General features: G+C 45.5%; 1 protein-coding gene across 1 annotated transcript; it reads left to right on the top strand.

Annotated features, from left to right (window-relative positions):
* Nucleotides 1–847: 847 nt before the first annotated feature.
* Nucleotides 848–2,192, top strand: LOC125533624 (uncharacterized). The gene is made up of 4 exons (XM_048697005.2): nucleotides 848–960; nucleotides 1,041–1,157; nucleotides 1,248–1,326; nucleotides 1,530–2,192. The coding sequence occupies exons 2-4, from the start codon at nucleotides 1,152–1,154 to the stop codon at nucleotides 1,994–1,996; spliced, it is 552 nt and encodes a 183-aa protein (XP_048552962.1). The 5' UTR covers nucleotides 848–960; nucleotides 1,041–1,151; the 3' UTR covers nucleotides 1,997–2,192.
* Nucleotides 2,193–22,906: the final 20,714 nt, after the last annotated feature.

Here is a 22,906-nt window from a genome sequence, read left to right as displayed (position 1 = left end):
ATGGCAATTTTCTGACCAATAAAAAGAACAAACTGAGACAAAGTTGTCATGTTTTAACAACTAAAGTTGCCATCTCATGTCCAGTAAGTTGCCATGAAAAATCATTCTGGATGGCATGCTTAAAATCCGAGTGTTTGGGATCTATCGGGGTTGTTATATTAATATGGACTGATAAATCACGGCCTAAAATGATAAACTATTTATAGCCGTTGCAACGCATACGTAATTACCTTGTCTAAGAAAATGGAGCTAACTTTTGCAGCATCACTTGCCACGTCCCATCTTAACTACGTAGTAAGCTGTGTATTTAACACCGGCGAATTACGGTGTACGCAAGGTAGCTAACATCACCACGTCGCCAATATTACATGCCCGGGAATTAACTATAGATTGATCGTGTCCCACTCACCTAGCTACCATGTGTCGATCTCAGCCGGCTCAGTCTCCACTCTCCAGCTCACCCTCGCCACCGATCCCCGTCTCAGTGTCACACATGGCAGCACTGCCCAATCCCAGCCACCCGTTACACTCACTAGTTACTATAACCGTCCCCGATAACTATGCATGGCTATTAAAACAGTATCAGAGGCACGTAAGTCCTACCCGGCCAAAATTTTCCGTTCTTTCCGTTTCTTTTCGCGGAATGACGCGTCCAAACCCGCCGCTCACGCGTCGATGTGATGCGATCATGCGTGCAAGTGGCATTCGATTGCGTGGGCGCACGAGTTATCTACGGTAGCCGAGTCAGTGAGTCGCTACGACATGTCGACATGTCCAGTCAGGGACGCGAGGTCTCCCTAAATAAACCGTTGGTGTCGCTCTCGATCTACAAAGCGTAGTGATATTTTCTCAGAAGGAAAAAAGAGGGTGTTGGCTGTTGGGATAAGCTTCGGGGCCCCGACGACTTGGCCGGTGAGGTCAATGCGGGGTGATTATCTTGCTAATAGCCGTTCAATCAAGGTTGGTTTCCCCGCCAAAAATAATAATAATCAGGGTCGGTTTGTGCATGTATATAAAGTCACTACTGTGTTATCACACAGGGTACAAGCCTCCTGCATAACAGCATAAGATAGCTGAGCAAGTTACAAGCTGGTTCTTGCTTAGTACTACTAAGTTCTACTTTGCTCATCGGAGGACTACCGACGGGGAAGATGAGGGTAAGATCTTAGTGCCACCTGGTTAAATTCAGTTATGTTTCTTCCTGCTGTAAGTATTAGAACTGGTTTCATGGATTGAAACTTTTGCAGACGGAGATGGTCATCAGGATCCAGATCAGCTCTGAGAAGGGCCATTCCAAGGCTATCAAGGTGGCTGCTGCGGTCACCGGTAAATCCCTTGCTCCATAACACCTCTCTTACCTTCGCCTCTCCACCCTCAAGATTTGTCACGAACTAGCAAGTTTGATGGCTAATTATTGCTACTGCCATATCAAAATATAAGACATTTTTAGGCTAAACTATAACTTAAATCTCGTGTTGTTTGCACGGTTCATGGATGCACGTTGACTTAATTTTGCGTGAACCGAGCAGGGGTGGAGTCTGTCACGATCGCCGGCGAGGACAAGAACCTGCTGCTGGTCATCGGCGCCGGGGTCGACTCCAACCGCCTCACCGAGAAGCTGCGCCGGAAGGTGGGCCACGCGGAGGTGGTGGAGCTGCGCACCGTCGACGACGACGACTTCGCCGGCGAGTACCACCCGTACCGCTACCACCCGAGCCCCAGCCCGTACAAGCACGTCACCGCGCGCGACATGTACTACACGGGGAGCTACCCGCCGCAGCAGCACTCCGGGAGCGGTCGGGACCACTACCGCAACGCCGGCTCGTACCCTCCGACGACGGGCGGGCGAGACTACTACGGCGGCGGCGGCGGTGGCGGCTACCCGGCGCAGTACCAGCAGCAGGGTTACTACTATCCGCAGCAGCCGGCGGCGAACATGCACACGGTGGTGAACCAGGGGTACTCGGATGACCCCAACAGCTGCTCCATCATGTAGCAGCAGCAACGACCAGTGAACGACTGAGCGTTTAGCGGGTCGATTTGAGAATCGATGGATGGTGTGTGCGCCAGTTACTTTCCGATTCCATGTAATTAGTGTACAGAGTGTGTGTTTCTTCTTCTTTTTCTTTTCTTTGTTCCCGATGAAGCTGTATATATATATATATTAGTAGTATATGGCTGTGTTCGTTTCTCGGGACCTTCCAGAACATGCCTGGGAACATCTAGAACACTTTCGAAACCACCCGAAAATCTTTTGATGCCCATTCTCTCATTCTTATTTATCTCCTAGCTTTCTAACAAACCACCAAACATTAAGGTTTGGGTTAACGGATAACCCACAAGTGTAGGGGACCAGCTGTAGCCTTTTCAATAAGTAAGAGTGTCGAATCCAATGAGGAGCTAAAGGTAGAATTAATATTCTCTCAAGTTCTATCGACTACCGATACAACTCTACACACACTAAATGTTTGTTTTACCTAGAAACAAGAAATAAACTACTTTGGAAGTGTAAAGGAATAGGTTTACAAGATAATGAAGAATGTGGAAATAAAAGTTAGGTATTTTTTTAATAAAAGAACAATATAGCAAGTGTAGAAAAGTGGTGGTAGAATGTGCGGTCTGTAGGCAATTAGCTAAGTTACTGGAACAATGACAAGTTTTTATGTGGGAGAGGCCTATGCTAGCATGTCATCCCTTAGATAGAACTCTATGCACTTATGATTGGAACTATTAGCAAGCATCTGCAACTACTAACACGTTCATTAAGGCAAAACACAATCATAACAGTAACATATATTGGTACCACTTCAATCCGTATGTATCAATTCTATGGTAGGGAGAAGTTTTTGTCGCTCTCGCCCCCCCCCCCCCCCAATGCATATTCCTATCAACATAAAACTAACCCTATGATGTGATCCACACATGCGCTCATATGATGGGTGCCAAAGGACAGTAACATAACCACAAGCAATTTAAGCTAATCATAGCAATTCACCAATGAAACCATAGGACAAAATAATCTACTCAAACACAAGAGCGATGACACAAATCATTGGATAATAATTCATAGCACCAAAAATCATGTTCAAGTAGTGAATTACAGCGGGTTGTGGGAGAGTGGACCGCTAGACATATGGGGAGGAACGTGATGGAGGTGTTGATTAAGGCGGAGAAGTTGATGGAGATGATCGTCGTGACGATGGTTCCCCCGACAGCGCTTTGGCGCCACCGGGAGAAAGGGGGGGGGAGACCCCCCCTTCTTCTTCCTTGGTCTCTCCCCTAGATGGGGAGATGATTGCCCATCTGTTCCTTGGCCGCCATGGCTCCCGAAGGGCGGTAGCCCCTTCGAGATTGGATCTCCCCTCTCATTTTTTCATTGTGCTTTCCTCTATGTTTTCGATACTGTTTTCTGGACGAACGTCGTTTCTTAAATGGACGAAGATCCCTAACTCTGATCGGGCTGAAAATTTGAGGGTATTTTTTCTGAAAATTAGCTTTCTTATGGCGAAGAAGATCTCCAACCGAGTTAAGGGTTGGTCACAAGCCAACATGGCGCGGGTGGGCCCCAATACATGCTCCTGCCCTTGTGGAGCCCTCGGGCACCATTTCACATTGATTCTTCACCCAAAATTCTGATAATTCCAATAAAAATAACAAAAAATTAGGTCTTTCTAGCTTCGTGATTTTTTCACCTAAAACCCCAGAAACAATAGAAAACATGAACTGGCCTATGGCGCTAGGTAAATAGGTTAGTCAAAAGAAATATAATATAAAATCTCGCCAAAAATATGTAAAAGTGGTATGATAATAGCATGAAACTATCAAAAATTATAGATACGTCTGAGACGTATCAACATCCCCAAGCTTAATTCATATTCGTTCTCGAGTAGGTAAATGACAAAACAAAGATAATTTTTTATATTGAATGCTACCTAGCGCACTCTTGATCAAATAATGTGACAGCGGTGTGCACTTAGGATATAAGTGACTAATGGCAATAGTCTACCAATTTGAGATTAAATAACAATACATGATCATGCAAATAAACAATCATTGCCTTTCTAAAATAAATATGCTAAATAAAATGATTCCATACACAATCACGATAAGCATGACATTCTCAGTCTTCCTTGTATATAAAGACATCAAATCATGAACTAATCCAGACGACAAACCAAGCAATTAAGTCACACTACCTAAGCATGGGCCAAGGTATAAGCACATAGAATGACATAGAGAATGATGATGGGATTTAATTGAGAAGAAAAAACATATAAAAGTCTCACATTAATGCGGCTTGATCATTAGGCAATGGAGAGGCCTTATAATCGATGCCACTATGAGGAGTAGGGATTTTCCATGCAACAGATGCACTAGAGCTATAAGTGTATGAAAGCTCTCCTAATGCAACTAAGTGGGTGTTCATCCAACTTGCATGCTCATGAAGACCCCGAGCATTTGAGGAAGCTCGCCATTGGAATATACAAGCCAAGTTCTATAATATGAAAAATCCCACTAGCATAATCATGAAGTATTTGAAAACTCTCTATATAAAATACATGGTACTACTTAGAAGCACAAGTGTGGTAAAGGGTAGTAGTGTACCCTCTCTCTTTTGTTTTTATTGGCACTTTTTAGCCTTCTTTATCCCCATGGGTAGTGGGAACTTAAGAATACATCACACTTTTATTTTACTTACAACTCATAATATGAAACAATATGATGACTACATATGAATGCCTCTGACAGCGTACCAGAATGTGCAATGATCTAGCGTAACATGTATTAATAATGATGAACGGTAGTTTTGCCACGAATATCATGTCAGCTCTATATGATCATGCAAAGGGAAATGAAAATAAATGATCACGTCATGTAATGAATAGTAACAATGGAAGTTGCATGCCAATATATCTCAAAATGGCTATGGAAATGCTATAATATGTAGATATGGTGGTTGTTTTGAGGTAGATATAATGAGGTTTATGTGTGAGAAAGCATATCATCCCACAGGGTTGGATGCACCAGCTAAGTTTGCACCCTTTCTCGATGTGAGAGTGGGAAATGCACGGTACCGTAGAGGCTAGCAAAATATGGATAGGTGAAAGTGCTTATAGACCAAAAACTCACATTGGTTTTAAAGAACTCAAACATTTATTGTGTAAGTCTAGGAGCCCATCTCAAAGCAAGCACAACTCGCATGCCCCTAAGGGAGATTGGTAGGATTTAACCATCACACAACCAATCCGTAGGCATGTGAACACCAATTTAAGACATCCCACACTCAGACTTCGCCGCTAATAGCAGCAGCTACCACTTTCATGAATATGGTCTCACAAACCTTAACACCAATATTCAAACTTAACTTTAACCATCCACCCAAACGATCACACATTACTACCTCAATATCGCAAAACTACTGCAAAGAATCAAACTTGCCATGTTCAGTGATCTACAAGTTTTATGCAAATTTCCATATATACCACCAATACATACCTAGGACCAACCATGCAAATAACCAATTCCTATTCAACTCTCCAAAAAGATACAAGTGAAACAAGAGAGCCTAATCCTTTCTATAAAAGATTTGGCCAAGCTCTAAAAAATATACGTGATGCAAAGGAGCATTCTACAAATAATAGTACTTCAAATATAGAGAAACAAGCATCCAAACTTCAAAAGATATACTTGAAGCACACGAAGCATTCTATAAAACCATACTCAAAAGATATGCGTGAAGTGCAAAGAGCATTCTATAATTCAACATAGGACTATCCCAAACCAGCACAGTGGAAAACTAAAAGAAAAAGAAATAGAAAAACAAACAACACTCCAAGAGTTTATGCACATTATGTGAACAAATATAATATAGGCCCAACCAATACATACCGATAATTGTCGACGAAGAAAGAGGAGGTGCCTTCCAAGGAATCCCCAAGCTTAGATGTTTGAGTCTCCTTGGATATGTACTTTGGATGCCTTGGGCACCACTAATAAGCCACAAGCATAGGGGAAGTGTCGAACCCGACTAGGAGCTAAATGTAGAATTTATATTCTCTTCAAGTTCTATTGACCACTGATACAACTCTATGCACACCAATATTTCTTTTACCTAGAAACAAGTAATAAACTAATTTGTTGGTGTAATGGTATAAGTTTGCAAGATAATAAATAATGTGAAAATAAAAGTTAGGTGTTGTTTTAATAAAAGAACAATTAAGTTAGTATAGAGAGTGTGGAAAAGTGGTGGTAGGATTTGAGAAATTGTCCTAGGAAATTGATAACAAGATTGGTAATCATTATTGCAATTTTATATGAGGGAGAGGCATGAGCTAACATACTTTCCATACTTGAATCATATGCACTTATGATTGGAACTCTGGCAAGCATCCGCAACTACTAAAGATCATTAAGGTAAAACCAACCATAGCATTAAGTATCAAGTCCTCTTTACCCCCATATGCAACAACTCCCTTACTCGGGTTTAGGTTTCTACCACTCTCGCAACCTAGTGTATGTGAAGCATGAACATATTGGAACACCCTACAGCAAGAATCCCCCATGTGTGCGCAGCCAGTTTTTGTTTTTCCTTGTTTTTGAGCTTCGTAGAAAAGGAATACCAAATGGAGTCCAAACAGAAGAAAACGTCACGATGATTTTTTGGACCAGAAGACACCCAAGGGACTTGGAGTCCAAGCCATAAGAGCCACGAGGCGGCAGCAAGGGTGGAGGGCGTGCCCTAGGGGGGCGCCCCTCTGCCTTGTGGGCCCCTCGGGACTCCCCTGACCTAGCCCTTAGTCCTATATATTCACATATATTCCAAAACCCTCAGAAGCATCCACGAAAATACTTTTCCACCGCCGCAACCTTCTGTTCCTGTGAGATCCCTTCTTGGGGCCTTTTCCGGTATCCTGTCGGAGGGGGATTCAATCATGGAGGTCATCTACATCAAGTCTATTGCCCTTCCGATGAAGCGTGAGTAGTTTACCATAGATCTACGGGTCCATAGCTAGTAGATAGATGTCATCTACATCAACTCTCTCTTTTATTCTACATACCATGTTCTCTTCGATGTTCTTAGAGATCTGTCCGATGTAATCTTGTTTTGCAGTGTATTTGTCAAGATCCGATGAATTGTAGATTTATGATCAGCTTATCTATGAATATTATTTGAATATTCTCTGAATTCTTATATGCATGATTTGATATATTTGTATTTCTCTTTGAATTATCGGTTTGGTTTGGCCAACTAGATTGGTTTTTCTTGCAATGGGAGAGGTGCTTAGCTTTGGGTTCAATCTTGCGCGATTTCACCCAATGACAAAGTAGGGGTAGCGAGACACGTATTGAATTGTTGCCATCAAGGATAAAAAGATGGGGATTTCATCATATTGCTTGAGTTTATTCCCCTACATCATGTCATCTTACTTAAGGCGTTACTCCGTTCTTTATGAACTTAATACTCTAGATGCATGCTGGATAACGGGCGATGTGTGGAGTAATAGTAGTAGATGCAGGCAGGAGTCGGTCTACTTGACACGGACGTGATGCCTATATGCATAATCATTGCCTTGGATATTGTCATAACTTTGCACTTTTCTATCAATTGCTCGACGGTAATTTGTTCACCCACCATATTATTTGCCTTCATGAGAGAAGCCTCTAGTGAAACCTATGGCCCCCGGGTCTATTTTCCATCATATTAGTGTCCGATCTACTATTTTATAATCTTTTATTTTCAGATCTATAAACCAAAAAACCCAAAAATATTTTATCTTTTGTTTAATTTTATCTATCTCTATCAGATCTCACCTTTGCAAGTGACCGTGAAGGGATTGACAACCCCTTTATCGCGTTGGGTGTAAGTGTTTAATTGTTTCTACAGGTGCATCTATTGGAGACATGCGCGTTTCTCCTACTGGATTGATGCCTTGGTTCTTAACTAAGGGAAATACTTATCTCTACTGTGCTGCATCACCCTTTCCTCTTCAAGGGAAAAACCAACGCAAGCTCAAGAAGTAGCAGGAAGAATTTCTGGTGCCGTTGCCAGGGAGATCTACGTCAAGCCTACCAAATACCCATCATAAAACTCTCATCTCTTGCATTACATTATTCGCCATTTTGCCTCTTGTTTTCCTCTCCCCCACTTCTAAGACGATTTTCAAAAAAATACAAAAAGATTTGCTTTTTTATTCGCCCTTCTTCCGTTCTTCTCTTCGTTTGCCTTTTGTTTGCCCGTTTGTTAGATCGATTTGTGCTACTTCTTGAGCTTGCATTGGTTTTTCCCTTGAAGAGGAAAGGGTGATGCAGCAAAGTAGAGATAAGTATTTCCCTCAGTTAGAGAACCAAGGTATCAATTTGGTAGGAGACAACGCACACATCACCAATACGTGCTGCTACTTCTTGAGCTTGCGTTGGTTTTTCCCTTGAAGATGAAAGGGTGATGCAGCAAAGTAGAGCTAAGTATTTCCCTCAGTTAGAGAACCAAGGTATCAATCCAGTAGGAGATAACGCACAAATCACCTAATACCCGCACAAACAATCAAACAACTTGCACCCAACGCGATAAAGGGGTTGTCAAACCCTTCACGGTTACTTGCAAAAGTGAGATCTGATAGAGATAGATAAAACTAAACAAAAGGTAAAGTAAATATTTTTGGTATTTTTGATTTATAGATCGGAAAGTAAAAGATTGCAAAATAGTAGATTGGAAACTAATATTGTAGATCGGAAACTTGTATGATGGAAAATAGACCCGGGGGCCATAGGTTTCACTAGAGGCTTCTCTCAAGATAGCCAATAATACAGTGGGTGAACAAATTACTGTTGAGCAATTGATAGAAAATCTCAAAGTTATGATGATATCTAAGGCAATGATTATGAAATATAGGCATCATGTCCGTGTCAAGTAGACCGAAACGGTTGTGCATCTACTGTCAACGTTTTGGGAGCGGGGTACCCAGACTTGCCTGCCTACGACCCACGACGTGGCTCTGTCAGCGGCCCGGTATGGCCCAGCTTCCGCAACAACAACCCAAGACCCTTGCGAGGGGCCAAGCCTCGCGATGTGGACAACACCAAGACCTCCCTGGGGGCAGCCTCACCAGGCTGGCTCCCGAGGAGCGGAGATATCAATGCAAGGTGCACCTCGCGAGGTTCATATGACGTGAGCCATGACGACCAAGGCCAGGCGGGCGCCAGCGAGTGCAGTGTACCCATTTCCTGTTTGGTGCTAAGGAGGCAAGCTCAGGTGATACGTCTCCAATGTATCTATAATTTTTGATTGTTCCATGCTGTTATATTATCAATCTTGGATGTTTTAGAATCATCTTATAGTCATTTTAAATCATTTTTGGTACTAACCTATTGACATAGTGCCAAGTGCCAGTTCCTGTTTTCCCCCTATTTTTTACATCACAGAAAATCAATATCAGACGGAGTCCAAATGCCACGAAACTTTACGGAGAATTTTGATGGGCCAGAAGGAACACAACGGGCCCTGGCTGCGCCTGGGGGGTGCCCCGAGGGGCGGCACAACCCACCAGGGCGCGCTAGGAGGCCCAGGCGCGCCCTGGTGGGTTGTGCCCACCTCGGGTGCCCCCGGACCGCCTCTTTTCTCTATAAATACCCCAAAAATCCTAGCACCCTAGGGGAGTCGACAAAATATTCATCCAGCCGCCGCAGAGTCCAGAACCACCAGATCCAATCTAGACACCATCTCGGATGGGGTTCACCACCTCCATTGGTGCCTCTCCGATGATGCGTGGGTAGTCTTTGTAGACCTTTGGGTCCGTAGTTAGTAGCTAGATGGCTTCATCTCTCTCTCTTGATTCTCAATACAATGGTCTCTTGGAGATCCATATGATGTAACTCTTTTTGCGGTGTGTTTGTTGGGATCTGATGAACTTTGAGTTTATGATCAGTTATATCTTTTTATATCCACGAAAGTAATTTGAGTTTCTTTGATCTCTTATATGCATGATTGCTTATAGCCTCGTATTTATTCTCCGATATTTGGGTTTTGTTTGGCCAACTTGATCTATTTATCTTGCAATGGGAAGAGGTGCTTTATAGTGGGTTCGATCTTACGGTGCTTGATCCCAGTGACAAAAAGGGAAACGACATGTATGTATCGTTGCTACTAAGGATAAAATGATGGGGGTCTATCTCTACATAGATAGATCTTGTCTACATCATGTCATCGTTCTTATTACATTACTCCGTTTCTCCATGAACGTAATACACTAGATGCATGCTGGATAGCGGTCGATGTGTGGAGTAATAGTAGTAGATGCATGCAGGAGTCGGTCTACTAATCTTGGACGTGATGCCTATATAATGATCATTGTCTGTCTATCGTCATAATTATTTGAAGTTCTATCAATTTCCCAACAGTAATTTGTTCACCCACCGTTTTGCTATTTTTCTCGAGAGAAGCCACTAGTGAAACCTACGGCCCCGGGTCTCTTTTTCATATTATTTGCCTTTGCGATCTACTTTTATTTGCGTTTATTTTCAGATCTATTAATCTAAAAAATACAAAAATACCTTCCTGCAATTTATTTTATTTGTTATCTATTTATTCAATCTATTACTACTTTTTCCCGTCATGCACCAATTTTTGGCATCGTTACCCGAAAGGGATTGACAACCCCTTTAACACGTCGGGTTGCGAGGATTTGTTATCTGTGTGCATGGGATGTTTACGTTGTGTTGCTTGGTTCTCCTAATGGTTTGATAACCTTGGTTTCATATCTGAGGGAAATACCTACCGTCATTGTGCTGCATCATCCCTTCCTCTTTGGGGAAATACCGACGTAGCTTCAAGCGACATCAAAAGGAATTTCTAACGCCGTTGCCAGGGAGGATCTTCAACATATACCAGGTTCCTAATCACAAATCTCATATCCTCGCAATTTACATTATTTGCCATTTGCCTCTCGATTTCCTCTCCCCCACTTCACAAAAATTTGTCATTTTATTCGCCTCTCTTTTTCGTTTGCCGTTTTCTTGCCGGATCTATTTTTGTGTGCAAACTTGTTTGCCGTTATTATGGATAGTTCTTCCTCTATCACTTGCAGTCCCGATAACGAGGTTCTCAACTTTAAACAAAGGGGAGGAGAAAATTTAAAAGATGCTTGGTATAGAATTTGCAATGGTCATAATAGATCTATCCGTAAGCAATCTACCGTTATTCCTCTTCATTGTTTTTATGTTGGCATCACCACTTGGTATAGATTTGTCCTTGATACGATTACTGGTGGAAATTTCTTGATGTGCCCCTCTCTTGATGCTTTTAATGCTATGGGAAATTTAGTGTGATCACCACCCCTCATGATTAATGAAACAATTTTGACTCTTGAGCATGTTATGGAAAGACTAGATGTTATTGAAAAGAAAATGCTCACCGAAGATCATGTAGGAATTATAGATAAAAAGATCCATAATTTTCCCACTGATATTGGGTCAAAAGCGGGAGATATTTTTAAGTTGTTAAAAGAGAAGGGTACCTTAATCCATGAAAGAATAGAAGAAAGTCTGTCTCAGATTGATAAATTAGAAGAAATCTTTAGTAATCTAAGCACAGCTTTTTCTTCCGCTAAAACTATCGAGAAAACTCCCGTAAGGAGGGATAGATCCAAGAACAAGGGTGCAACTTCTAGTAATAGTAATAATGGAGATCTTAAGATGATTAGTGTTCACCCGGATTTTGTTGAAGTGATAAGAGATCCTTTTTGCAAGAATGAAATCTTTCAATTTATTCCTAGGAGTATTGTTATTGAAGATCATTATGCTTAGATCCTTGCTTTATGCCTAGTTAAGGGCGTAAAACTATAGTGCTTGTTGGGAGGCAACCTAATGAATAAATTTTATTTTTGCTTTTTGATTTCTGTTCTTGAGTGTTAGCACAATCATGCTACTGTTATGATTGTGTTTTTTATGTTTTAATTAGTGTTTGTGCCAAGTAAAGCCTTTAGGATCTTCTTGGGTGATAGTTGTTTGATCTTGCTGAAAAACAGAAACTTCTACGCTCACGAAATTAATTTTAGTTTTTTACCAGAGAGCGATAAAATACCCATTCCACTTGTCGTAGATCAATATACAAATTTCTCAGGTCGTCCTGTTCTTTCAGAATTTTTGGATTTACAGAAGTATTCGAAATAGTCAGATTGCTACAGACTGTTCTGTTTTGACAGATTCTATTTTCTTTGTGTTGTGTGCTTATTTTGATGGCTCTATGGTTTTCTTTGATGAGTTTTTGCCATAGAAAAGTTGGAATACAGTAGATATAATACAAAAAAATATGAATTGGTTTGATACAATACTTATAGTAGTGATTTATTATTCTTATACTAACGGATCTCACGAAGGTTTTGTTATGTTTTGTGTGATTGAAGTTTTCAAGTTTTGGGTTATCTTACGATGGATGAAGGAAGGATGGAAGAGCCTAAGCTTGGGGATGTCTGGCATCCCAAGCTATTATACAAAAATGAGCAACCAACTAAGCTTGGGGATGCCCCCGATTAGCATCCCTGCTTTCTTCCAACGACCGTCGGTAATTTACTCGAAACTATATTTTTATTCGTCACATGATATGTGTTTTGCTTGGAGCGTCTTGTATGATATGAGTCTTTGCTTGTTTTATTTTGCGTTTTAACCCATCAATCCTTGCTGGACACACCTATTTGAGATAGCCAAAATTATGTCATGACTTGTTAGAATTGCTCTCTATGCTTCACTTAATTTTTTATGAGCAATGGACTTGCTCTAGTGCTTCACTTATATCTTTTTGAGCACGGTGTGCTTTAATATATTTTGAAGAAATGCTCTCTTGCTTCACTTAGATTTATTTGAGAGTTAGTAAAATTTTCAAGAAATTCTCTCTTGCTTCACTTAAATCAATTTGAGAGAAAGAAAAAAAATTATGCTCATGATCTTCACTTATATTTGTTGGAGCTTGTCAAAAGCAACACATGAAAATTAGTGCCAAAGTGATATATATACAAGAAGGATATAATAAAAACTTTCATGAAGATCATTGGACAAAAAAACGGATTCTTAGTAATAGTTTTGAGATATGATGATGTGATATGTGAGTTATGTTGATGAGTAATTATGCTTTAGTAAGAATATTGGTGTTAAGGTTTGTGATTCCCTATGCAAGTACGACAGTCAATAGTCATGCAATGAAATTACATCCTACTTGTGGTGCATTATTCGGTGTTATTTATGCTTAATGCTTGCTTATGAGATTATCTGTCTCTTGGTTGGTCGCTTCCCAATCTTTTGCTAGCCTTCACTTTGCACTAAGTATCATCACTACTTGTGCATCCAAAGACCTTTAAACCAGTTTTGCCACGTGAGTCCACTATATTTACCTATATGCAGTATTATTTTGCTGTTCTAACCAAATTTGCATGTGCCATCTCTAATTTTCAAAATAAACTTCTCTTTTGTGTGTTTTTTTCGCTCGCGGAGCGGTGAGGGGTGGCTAATATTTTCCATGCTGGATGTTATTCTCAAGATGAGTGTTTATTCACTTGTCATTACACGAGAGTAAGGCAAAGGTATTAGGGATGCCCAGTCCCAAAATGCAAAAAAAAATTGAATTTACTTTACGTTGTCAAATAATAAATTCCTTGGAAAGTGTTGGTATGGAGGGCACCCGTGGATACGGTTAGCCATGGAAAGTGAAAGTATGGTGGAAAAAAGGAATAAACTTTATTTTCTGTTTGGGAACCGCCTATGGCATATCTAGCATGGAAAGTTTTGGGAACTCTAAGTCGTTTTCGTTGGTGGGATGGATACACCTCCCACGATGTTTTTATCTCTAAGTTTTTCTCTTTGAGCTCTGGCACCTCTACAAATCCCTACTCCCCTCTGCGAAGGGCCTTTCTTTTACTTTATGCAATTTTTATTTTTATTCCGAGTCTCCATCTTCTCTTACAAAAGCACCAACTAGTAGGCAATATGATCGTACTTAAGTATTGGGTGTAGCTAATATTCGAGTGTGTTTCATGAATGGGTCAATGTTTGAGCATGATGGGCTAGGGATAACTTATTTTAGTGTTGATATTTTGAAAGACATGGTTGCTTGTTGATATGCTTGAGTATCTAAATTATCATGTCAAAACTGGACTATTGCTTTGAACAACTAAAAGTCCAAATGTCCATGCTATAAAGAAAATAATATGATATGACATGATAGGAATCATTCCACATCAAAAATTCCGTTTTTGTCACTTACCTACTCGACGACGAGAAGGAGTTAAGCTTGGGATGCTGATATGTCTCCAATGTATCTATAATTTTTGATTGTTCCATGTTGCTACATTATCAATCTTGGATGTTTTATAATCATTTTATATCATTTTTGGTACTAACCTATTGACATAGTGCCAAGTGCCAGTTCCTGTTTTTTCCGTGTTTTCTACATCGCAGAAAATCAATATCAGACGGAGTCCAAATGCCACGAAACTTTACAAAGAATTTTTATGGGCCAGAAGGAACACAACGGGCCCTGGCTGCGCCTGGGGGGCTGCCCCGAGGGGGGAACAACCCACCAGGGCACGCCAAGAGGCCCAGGCGCGCCCTGGTGGGTTGTGCCCACCTCGGGTGCCCCCAGACCACCTCTTTGCTCTATAAATACCCCCAAAATCCCAGCACCCTAGGGGAGTCGACAAAATATTCATCCAGCCGCTACAGAGTCCAGAACCACCAGATCCAATCTAGACACCATCTCGGATGGGGTTCACCACCTCCATTGGTGCCTCTCTGATGATGCGTGAGTAGTTCTTTGTAGACCTTCGGGTCCATAGTTAGTAGCTAGATGTCTTCATCTCTCTCTCTCTCTCTTCATTCTCAATACAATGGTCTCTTGGAGATCCATATGATGTAACTCTTTTTGCAGTGTGTTTGTTGGGATATGATGAACTTTGAGCTTATGATCAGCTATATCTTTTTATATCCATGAAAGTTATTTGAGTTTCTTTGATCTCTTATATCCATGATTGCTTATAGCCTCGTATTTCTTCTCCGATATTTGGGTTTTGTTTGGCCAACTTGATCTATTTATCTTGCAATGGGAAGAGGTGCTTTGTAGTGGGTTCGATCTTACGGTGCTTGATCCCAGTGACAGAAAGGGAAATGACGCGTATGTATCGTTGCTACTAAGGATAAAACAATGGGGTCTATCTCTACATAGATAGATCTTGTCTACATCATGTCATCATTCTTATTGCATTACTCTGTTTCTCCATGAACTTAATACACTAGATGCATGCTGGATAGCGGTCGATGTGTGGAGTAATAGTAGTACATGCAGGCAGGAGTCGGTCTACTAATCTTGGACGTGATGCGTATATAATGATCATTGCCTGGATATCGTCATAATTATTTGAAGTTCTATCAATTTCCCAACAGTAATTTGTTCACCCACCGTTTTGCTATTTTTCTCGAGAGAAGCCACTAGTGAAACCTACGGCCCTCGGGTCTCTTTCTCATATTGTTTTCCTTTGCGATCTACTTTTATTTGCGTTTATTTTCAGATCTATTAATCTAAAAAATACAAAAATACTTTGCTGCACTTTATTTTATTTGCGATCTATTTATTCAATCTATTACACGTCGGGTTGCGAGGATTTATTATCCATATGCAGGGGCTGTTTACATTGTGTTGCTTGGTTCTCCTACTGGTTCGATAACCTTGGTTTCATATCTGAGGGAAATACCTATCGTGCTGTGCTGCATCATCCCTTCCTCTTTAGGTAAATACCGACATAGCTTCAAGCGACATCAGCAGACGTGGAGTCCCGAGGCGTCAAGCAAAGGTTTCCATTTCGGTGCAACAAGACCAAGACCGGCAGGACAGCTGGATGGAAGTTACCGTGGAGCCCACCGTGGCGTCGCGAACAGGAGCTTTTGCAGGCGAAGACCACTTTTGTCAGGATATCATGTACTAGTTGCCTCCCTTCAAATTTGGCCATTGTGGGATCCCTTCCCGCCTTCATTTGGGAAGAGGACCAAGGCCACTATAAATAGGACTTAGCCACCACCATAGAGGGGGACGGATCATTCAGGTCATCCTCACACCCACCAGCTCAGCGAGTGTAAGAACACCTCTCCTCCTGAGGTTGTTCTCCGCTGTACTAGTTCATCCTCAGCCCCTCAAGGCCAATCCACCACAAAGCAGGAGTAGGGTTTTACACCGCAAGGTGGCCCGAACCTGGGTAAAATGCTGTGTCTCTTTCCTGTTGGGTTCATCGAGCTAGGCCGTGTGATCAGCGAGCAGGCAGGTTGGGGAGGATGAGTTCTTCGCACACACCCCAGCGTTCGAACCTCACAAGGGTCCGTGGAACCCCGAATCCGACATTTGGCGCGCCAGGTAGGGGTGCGTCGGAGCTTCTCTTCTTCCAGTCGGCCAACCATTGCCTCACAGCTCTGATGGCCGATGATCCGAGGGCTCGTGCCGAGCACTGGGCTGCTTATCCCGTCTAGGCAATGCCGTCCGCCCAAGAAGACCTCCACTCCGCGCTCCAAGCGGCTCGCGCACCACCCAACACCACCGGACGCGGGCGGCACCGGCCGACACTGTCCGCCAACTCACCACGGCATACCCGCGCCACCACACGATCTTCGGGCTACGCCGCGCGACAGCACCACACACTCGTCGGGAGCAGGCGAACATGCGTGCTGCGCTCATCATGGTGCGAGAGCTACTGCACTGCAGGTTGGCCGAGGGTGGTCGCGACGCCCTGCTCGATCGGGTCGCCGAGCTGCTTGACGCCGCATGCAGGGGTGCGACACCCTTCTGCACCCTGCCCACGCCGCAGGTTGTGGTAGGGGCGTGCACCGGATGCCGACGTGCCCGCGTGCCCCCCGGAGCGCCTGGGGGACCCGACAGCATCAATATGGCTCGCGGCGCCGCTCGTCCTACCACAATTGCGTCGCCTCCACGCGAGGATAGCTCTGGCGGTCCCCTGCGGGGCCGCGGCAAGATGTCACCCCATGGACATCAGGGCCAGGCGCCGGGCCTAGTGGCCCATGGCGCGGGGCACCCAGGCGATGGCCCCGGCATAGCAACCCCAGACGCCTACGTGCCCCGAATGATGGACCTGGAGTACACGCCAGGGGAAGGCCTCGGCTCGTTCCCCGAGCTGGGCTGGGCAGAAGGGACGCAAGAGGCTGAGGCTTTCCATGAGGCGCCAAGAAGCTTTGCCGACCCCTTCAACGACAATAACCGTTGGGTACAGCCAATATCTCAGGAGCATGCTTACACTAACAATGGACTGCGGGTGAACCAAGCCACAACAACGGCCAGAAACGCCAGGGCGGTGGCTCCGCCCCGACGGGAGAGGCGCACTGGGGGCTGCGTGGGAGGGGCCCAGAGCCAAGGCCTCCCCCGCGCCGCATGGAGCAAGGCGCTGCACGGAGGTAGGTCATCTGCCGGGGAAGGCGCCAGCGAGCCCTTCCCCCCGGCAGAGGGCATGTGGTCGCCGAGGGCGCCACCAGCGTCCTCCTTGCCCCTTGGTCTCATCCTTGTTTCCGAACGCCCCAACGGTGGTCGGGGGAGGTGCAGGGCGGGGCCCTCGTCAGGTGACATGAAGCAAGGCTCACGCCTGTGAAGGTCTCCTCTTGTGACACTTAGACATAATAATGAGTGGGGCTGTACAGGCCCTGAAGTCTCCTGAGTGCCGCCCTCGGGCCTCACGGGGGCTCCCGCCCATGTCCAAGTGGAAGCACCATGCTCCGCACTGGCCGTCAACACCGTCCCCCAATGACTATGCTCACATCCAGTGAAAGCACTTAGTTCTGCCCTAGTGAGAAGTCAAGAAGACTAGCTAGGTGTCGGATGCGGCTGTTTGCTTTCTTCCCTTCTTCTGTAACTAGATTCGCTACCTTTTGGACTGAGATTTCAAGTTCTTCGTGTTTATCAAAAACGGGGGGGATTTTCTCTAGATTTGTGTTGGTTTCTTGCTTTCTGGTTGCATGTTTTTCTGAGGGGTTCACACCTGCTCCCTCCTGCGAGCGCCTCGCTAGCAGGGGCTGGGCGTGGTATGGCGCGCCCAGCACGCTCGGGTTGGCCCGACCGACGGTGAGGCCCCCCAGGCCAAGGATGCAATCACCGCAGGATCGCCGCACGCATACCCCACAGTAGTCCGGCATTCATTCCTCGCGAGGCTCTCTTGGGCGAGCCAGCGGGCCCCTCAGGAGACCTAAAACCTCACGAGCTCCGAAGAGCCCGTCTCAGAAGGAAGGCACATCTGCGACCTCAGGACCTACTCAAGGCCTACTAAAATCAAGATAAGTCTCAGCAACAACCCTGCTCGGGGGCTCATAAGCTCACGATAGCACATTTCAAGTCTTACTTTAAAAAGGCAGGACATTGGTTTATAGATTACAAGGGGCTCCCCCTCCAAAATGCTCTCATGCCCTGTGGGGCCATGTCTGAGTTTTTGCGTATACGTCAAAGCGAAGGAACATAGGCCTAAGTGGACGTGCTACCTCCAGTACCATCCTGGTTGCCTTCGTCCGCGCTACCTGCCCCGCCACTGACGTTGTCGTCATCATCATCGTCCATGCCATCTTCGTCCGCCGCGATCACCGCCGCATCATACTTGGGGGAGAACTCTGTGACCAGAGTGTCCACATGATCGTCCACCCAGTACGCCAGGTTCTCCCGGATGGCCCCGGGCATGGGGGCTATGGCAGCATCAAAATCAAAGTGGGGGTCGAGGTTCTGGAGGTGACTGAATACGCATGAGAATGCGCGCCCAAGGAGGCCCCGACTCCTCTCCTCAATGAGCTCGCGAGCCCTCGCGGCCCGGTCTTCCAGGCGTGTCATGACCTCGGTGAAGAAGCGGAGGTTGTTGGTGTAATCGTCCTCGCGTGGGTGAGGGGCGCTCTCCTTGTAGATGGTGCTCAAGGCTCGGTTGGCCCTCACCCTGAGGGCCTGGAGCATAGAAGCATGCTCGAGCTACAGCGTCCACGGACGGCACGCCTCATCCGTGTTCTTCTTCACGAGGGATGCGACGCCATCGATCTGCCGCTGGAGTGAGAGCAAGTCGGCGTGTGTGGACGCCAAGTCAGCCTGGGCCAAAGCCTGAGCTGCCTTGACGGCCCTCTCGTGCTGCTCCGCCTCGTTCAGCTTTGCCTTAAGGGAGGCGGTCCTGCCCACAACCTCTGCTTCTAGGAGCTCCAGCTTCAGGCGGTACTCATTGGCAAGATCCGCGCGAGCCTTTGCCACCCTCCTCCTGGATCTTAGCTTCTCACGCGGTGATGGCGTCCTCAGCCGAGGCCACCTGGCACTGCCTCACCTCCAGCCGCTCAAGCTCCAGGCTACGCTCCAAGGCCTACAACGCCAGTGCCTCCTCGCGTTTCTGGGTCTCCCTCTCTTCGGAAGGTGCTCCCCCCGGTGACGTAGCCAAGATGGCCCTGCGCACTTCAATCCGCCGCTCAAGGGCAGCGTTCGAGGCCTGGAGCTCTCACTCACGCTCCTCGGAAGCCTCACGACGATGGTTGGCCGCTCTGGCCTCCTCCAAGGCCTGGGCACAAGCCTCTCATGAGGTCGCAAGGGACACCGTGGCCTTTGCGTTGGCGTGCTCATGCTGAAGATGCCCAAGGTTGATAGCGACCTTCAACTGGTGCCACTCGTGACCCAGGCGAAGGTCCTTCGTTTCAAGGCGAGCGTCGATGTCAACAAGCTCTTCTTTGAGCCGGCTCAGCGCACCCATCGCCTCCCGGAAGAGCTCGTGGCGTACGGCACCATGCCCGCGCGCGAGCTCCAGCGCACATCCAAGCCCATCCTCCTCGCCGAGGGTTGTTGGGTAAGCTTGAGGTGGCCTGCCTGCCCCTGGCGGGGGGCTGGAGGCCGGTGCCTTGCCTGCCACCTTTCAGGCCGCGACGGAGGTGCTGGGTGGTGCGGCCTTGCCACCGGAAGAGGAAGCCGGTGCTGGGGCTGCCCAGCCACCAGTGATGACCAATGGAGGAGCCCTTGGCACGCCTTGTGCACCCAGGCCAGATCGTGAAGGAAGGACGCCAGGAAAGCAGGATCAAGACCCCCCATCGGTGCGTCCGCCTCTTGGGTAGGCCCTGTGCCTCGCACAGTGGTCAGATGTGGGGGGCTTGAGACCAGGAGCAAGCTAAGGACTGGTGAAGGCAGTGCCTCGGGAGGCCTCGCCGCTGTAGCCGAAGGGACCCTGAAGAGCCATTGTCAGGAAAGGACGCATCACACAAGAAATCGTGAAGATAAGGTAATCACTCGTCCGTGGCTCTGTACTTCCTATACTTCAGCGGCTGGTGGCCATCACCACTGCAGCTTGGACCCTCCTTCCTCTTGTGAAGTGCTTCGAGGTTCAGGCAAAGTTGGCCGAAGCCCTGGGCGCGACCATCAGCGTCTGGGGCATTCGGCGGGGCTCCTGAGGTGGCGACCTCGGGAGCGTCGGACTTCGGCAGCTCCCCAGCCTCCATCTCAAGACTACTTGTCTGAGCTTCGGATTGCACCAGCTCTTCGGCCGCCCCCTCAGGACAGATCACCCGAGCCTCAAGGGCTGCCACCTCAGGAGCGCCGGGATGCGTCGCCTCTTCAGCAGCTGCCCCGCCCCTTGGCGGCGCCCGCCCCCTGCATCCACCTATAGGGTGTGCACCGCGGGGACGGCGGCAGAGGAACCACAAGGACGGGGTTCTCGTAGGGCCCTTCAAGGCCGGCCAGGCGCAACCCCCACTCATCAAAAAGGGGCATCTGCCCCACAAAGTCCTCCTTATTCGTGCAACGGTATAGGAGGTAGCCCTCTGATAACCCACAAGTATAGGGGATCACAACAGTTTTCGAGGGTAGAGTATTCAAGCCAAATTTATTGATTCGACACAAGGGGAGCCAAAGAATATTCTCAAGTATTAGCAGCTAAGTTGTCAATTCAACCACACCTGGAAACTTAATATCTGCAGCAAAGTATTTAGTAGCAAGGTAGTATGATAGTAGCGGTAACGGTAGCAAAAGTAATAGCTTTGGTTTTATAGTGATTGTAACAGTAGCAACGGAAAAGTAAAATAGCGAAGAACAATATATGAAAATCTCGTTGGCAATGGATCAGTGATGGATAATTATGTCTGATGCGATTCCTCATGCAATAGTTATGACATAGGGTGACACAGAACTAGCTCCAGTTCATCAATGTAATGTAGGCATGTATTCCGAATATAGTCATACATGCTTATGGAAAAGAACTTGCATGCCATCTTTTGTCCACCCTCCCGTGGCAGCGGGGTCCTATTGGAAACTAAGGGATATTAAGGCCTCCTTTTAAAAGAGTACCGGACCAAAGCATTAACACTTAGTGAATACATGAACTCCTCAAACTACGGTCATCACCGGTAAGTATCCAGATTATTGTCACTTCAGGGTTAACAGATCATAACACATAATAGGTGACTATAGACTCGCAAGATAGGATCAAGAACTCACATATATTCATGAAAACATAATAGGTTCAGATCTGAAATCATGGCACTCGGGCCCTAGTGACAAGCATTAAGCATAGCAAAGTCATAGCAACATCAATCTCAGAACATAATGCATACTAGGGATCAAACCCTAACAAGACTAACTCAATTACATGATAATCTCATCCAACCCATCACCGTCCAGCAAGCCTATGATGGAATTACTCATGCATGGCGGTGAGCATCATGAAATTGGTGATGGAGGAAGGTTGATGATGATGATGGCGACGGATTCCCCTCTCCGGAGCCCCGAACAGACTCCACATTAGCCCTCCCGAGAGAGATTAGGGCTTGGCGGCGGCTCCGTATCGTAAAACACGATGAATCCTTCTCTCCTATTTTTCTTCCCGAACGTGAATATATGGAGTTGGAGTTGCGGTCGGTGGAGCACCAGGGGGCCCACGAGGTAGGGGGCGCGTCCAGGGGGTAGGCGCGCCGCCCACCTTCGTGGACAGGGTGTGGGCCCCCTGGCCTTGATTCTTTCGCCAGTATTTTTTATATATTCCAAAAATATTCTCTGTTGATTTTCAGGTCATTCCAAGGACTTTTATTTCTGCACAAAAATAACACCATGGCAATTCTGCTAAAAACAGCGTTAGTCTGGGTTAGTTCCATTCAAATCATGCAAGTTAAAGTCCAAAACAAGGGCAAAAGTGTTTGGAAAAGTAGATACAGTGGATACGTATCAACTCCCGCAAGCTTAAACCTTTGCTTGTCCTTAAGAAATTCAGTTGACAAACTAAAAGTGATAAAGAAAAACTTTTACAAACTCTGTTTGCTCTTGTTGTTGTAAATATGTAAAGCTAGCATTCAAGTTTTCAGCAAAGATTATGAACTAACCATATTCACAATAACATTTAGGTCTCATGTTTACTCATATCAATGGCATAATCAACTAGCGAGCAATAATAATAAATCTCGGATGACAACACTTTCTCAAAACAATCATAATATGATATAACAAGATGGTATCTCGCTAGCCCTTTCTGGGACCGCAAAACATAAATGCAGAGCACCCCTGAAGATCAAGGGCTGACTGTAAATTGTAATTCATGGTAAAAGAGATCCAGTCAAGTCATACTCAATGTAAACTAATAATAATACATGCAAATGACAGCGGTGCTTTGCAACTGGTGCTTTTTAATAAGAGGATGGTGACTCAACATAAAAGTAAGTAGATAAGCCCTTCGCAGAGGGAAGCAGGGATTTGTAGAGGTGCCACAGCTCGATTTTGAAATAGAGATGAATAATATTTTGAGCGGTATACTTTCATTGTCAACATAACAACCGAGAGATCTCGATATCTTCCATGCTACACACATTATAGGCGGTTCCCAAGTAGAATGGTAAAGTTTATACTCCCCCACCACCAACAAGCATCAATCCATGGCTTGCCCGAACCGAC

The sequence above is a fragment of the Triticum urartu genome, chromosome 2A, assembly GCF_056163025.1.
Source record: "Triticum urartu cultivar PI428250 chromosome 2A, HENAU_Tu73, whole genome shotgun sequence".
In the NCBI taxonomy this organism is placed as follows: domain Eukaryota; kingdom Viridiplantae; phylum Streptophyta; class Magnoliopsida; order Poales; family Poaceae; genus Triticum; species Triticum urartu.
The sequence above is the reverse complement of the archived record's forward strand: the minus strand, read 5'-3'. Positions and strand labels throughout refer to the sequence as shown.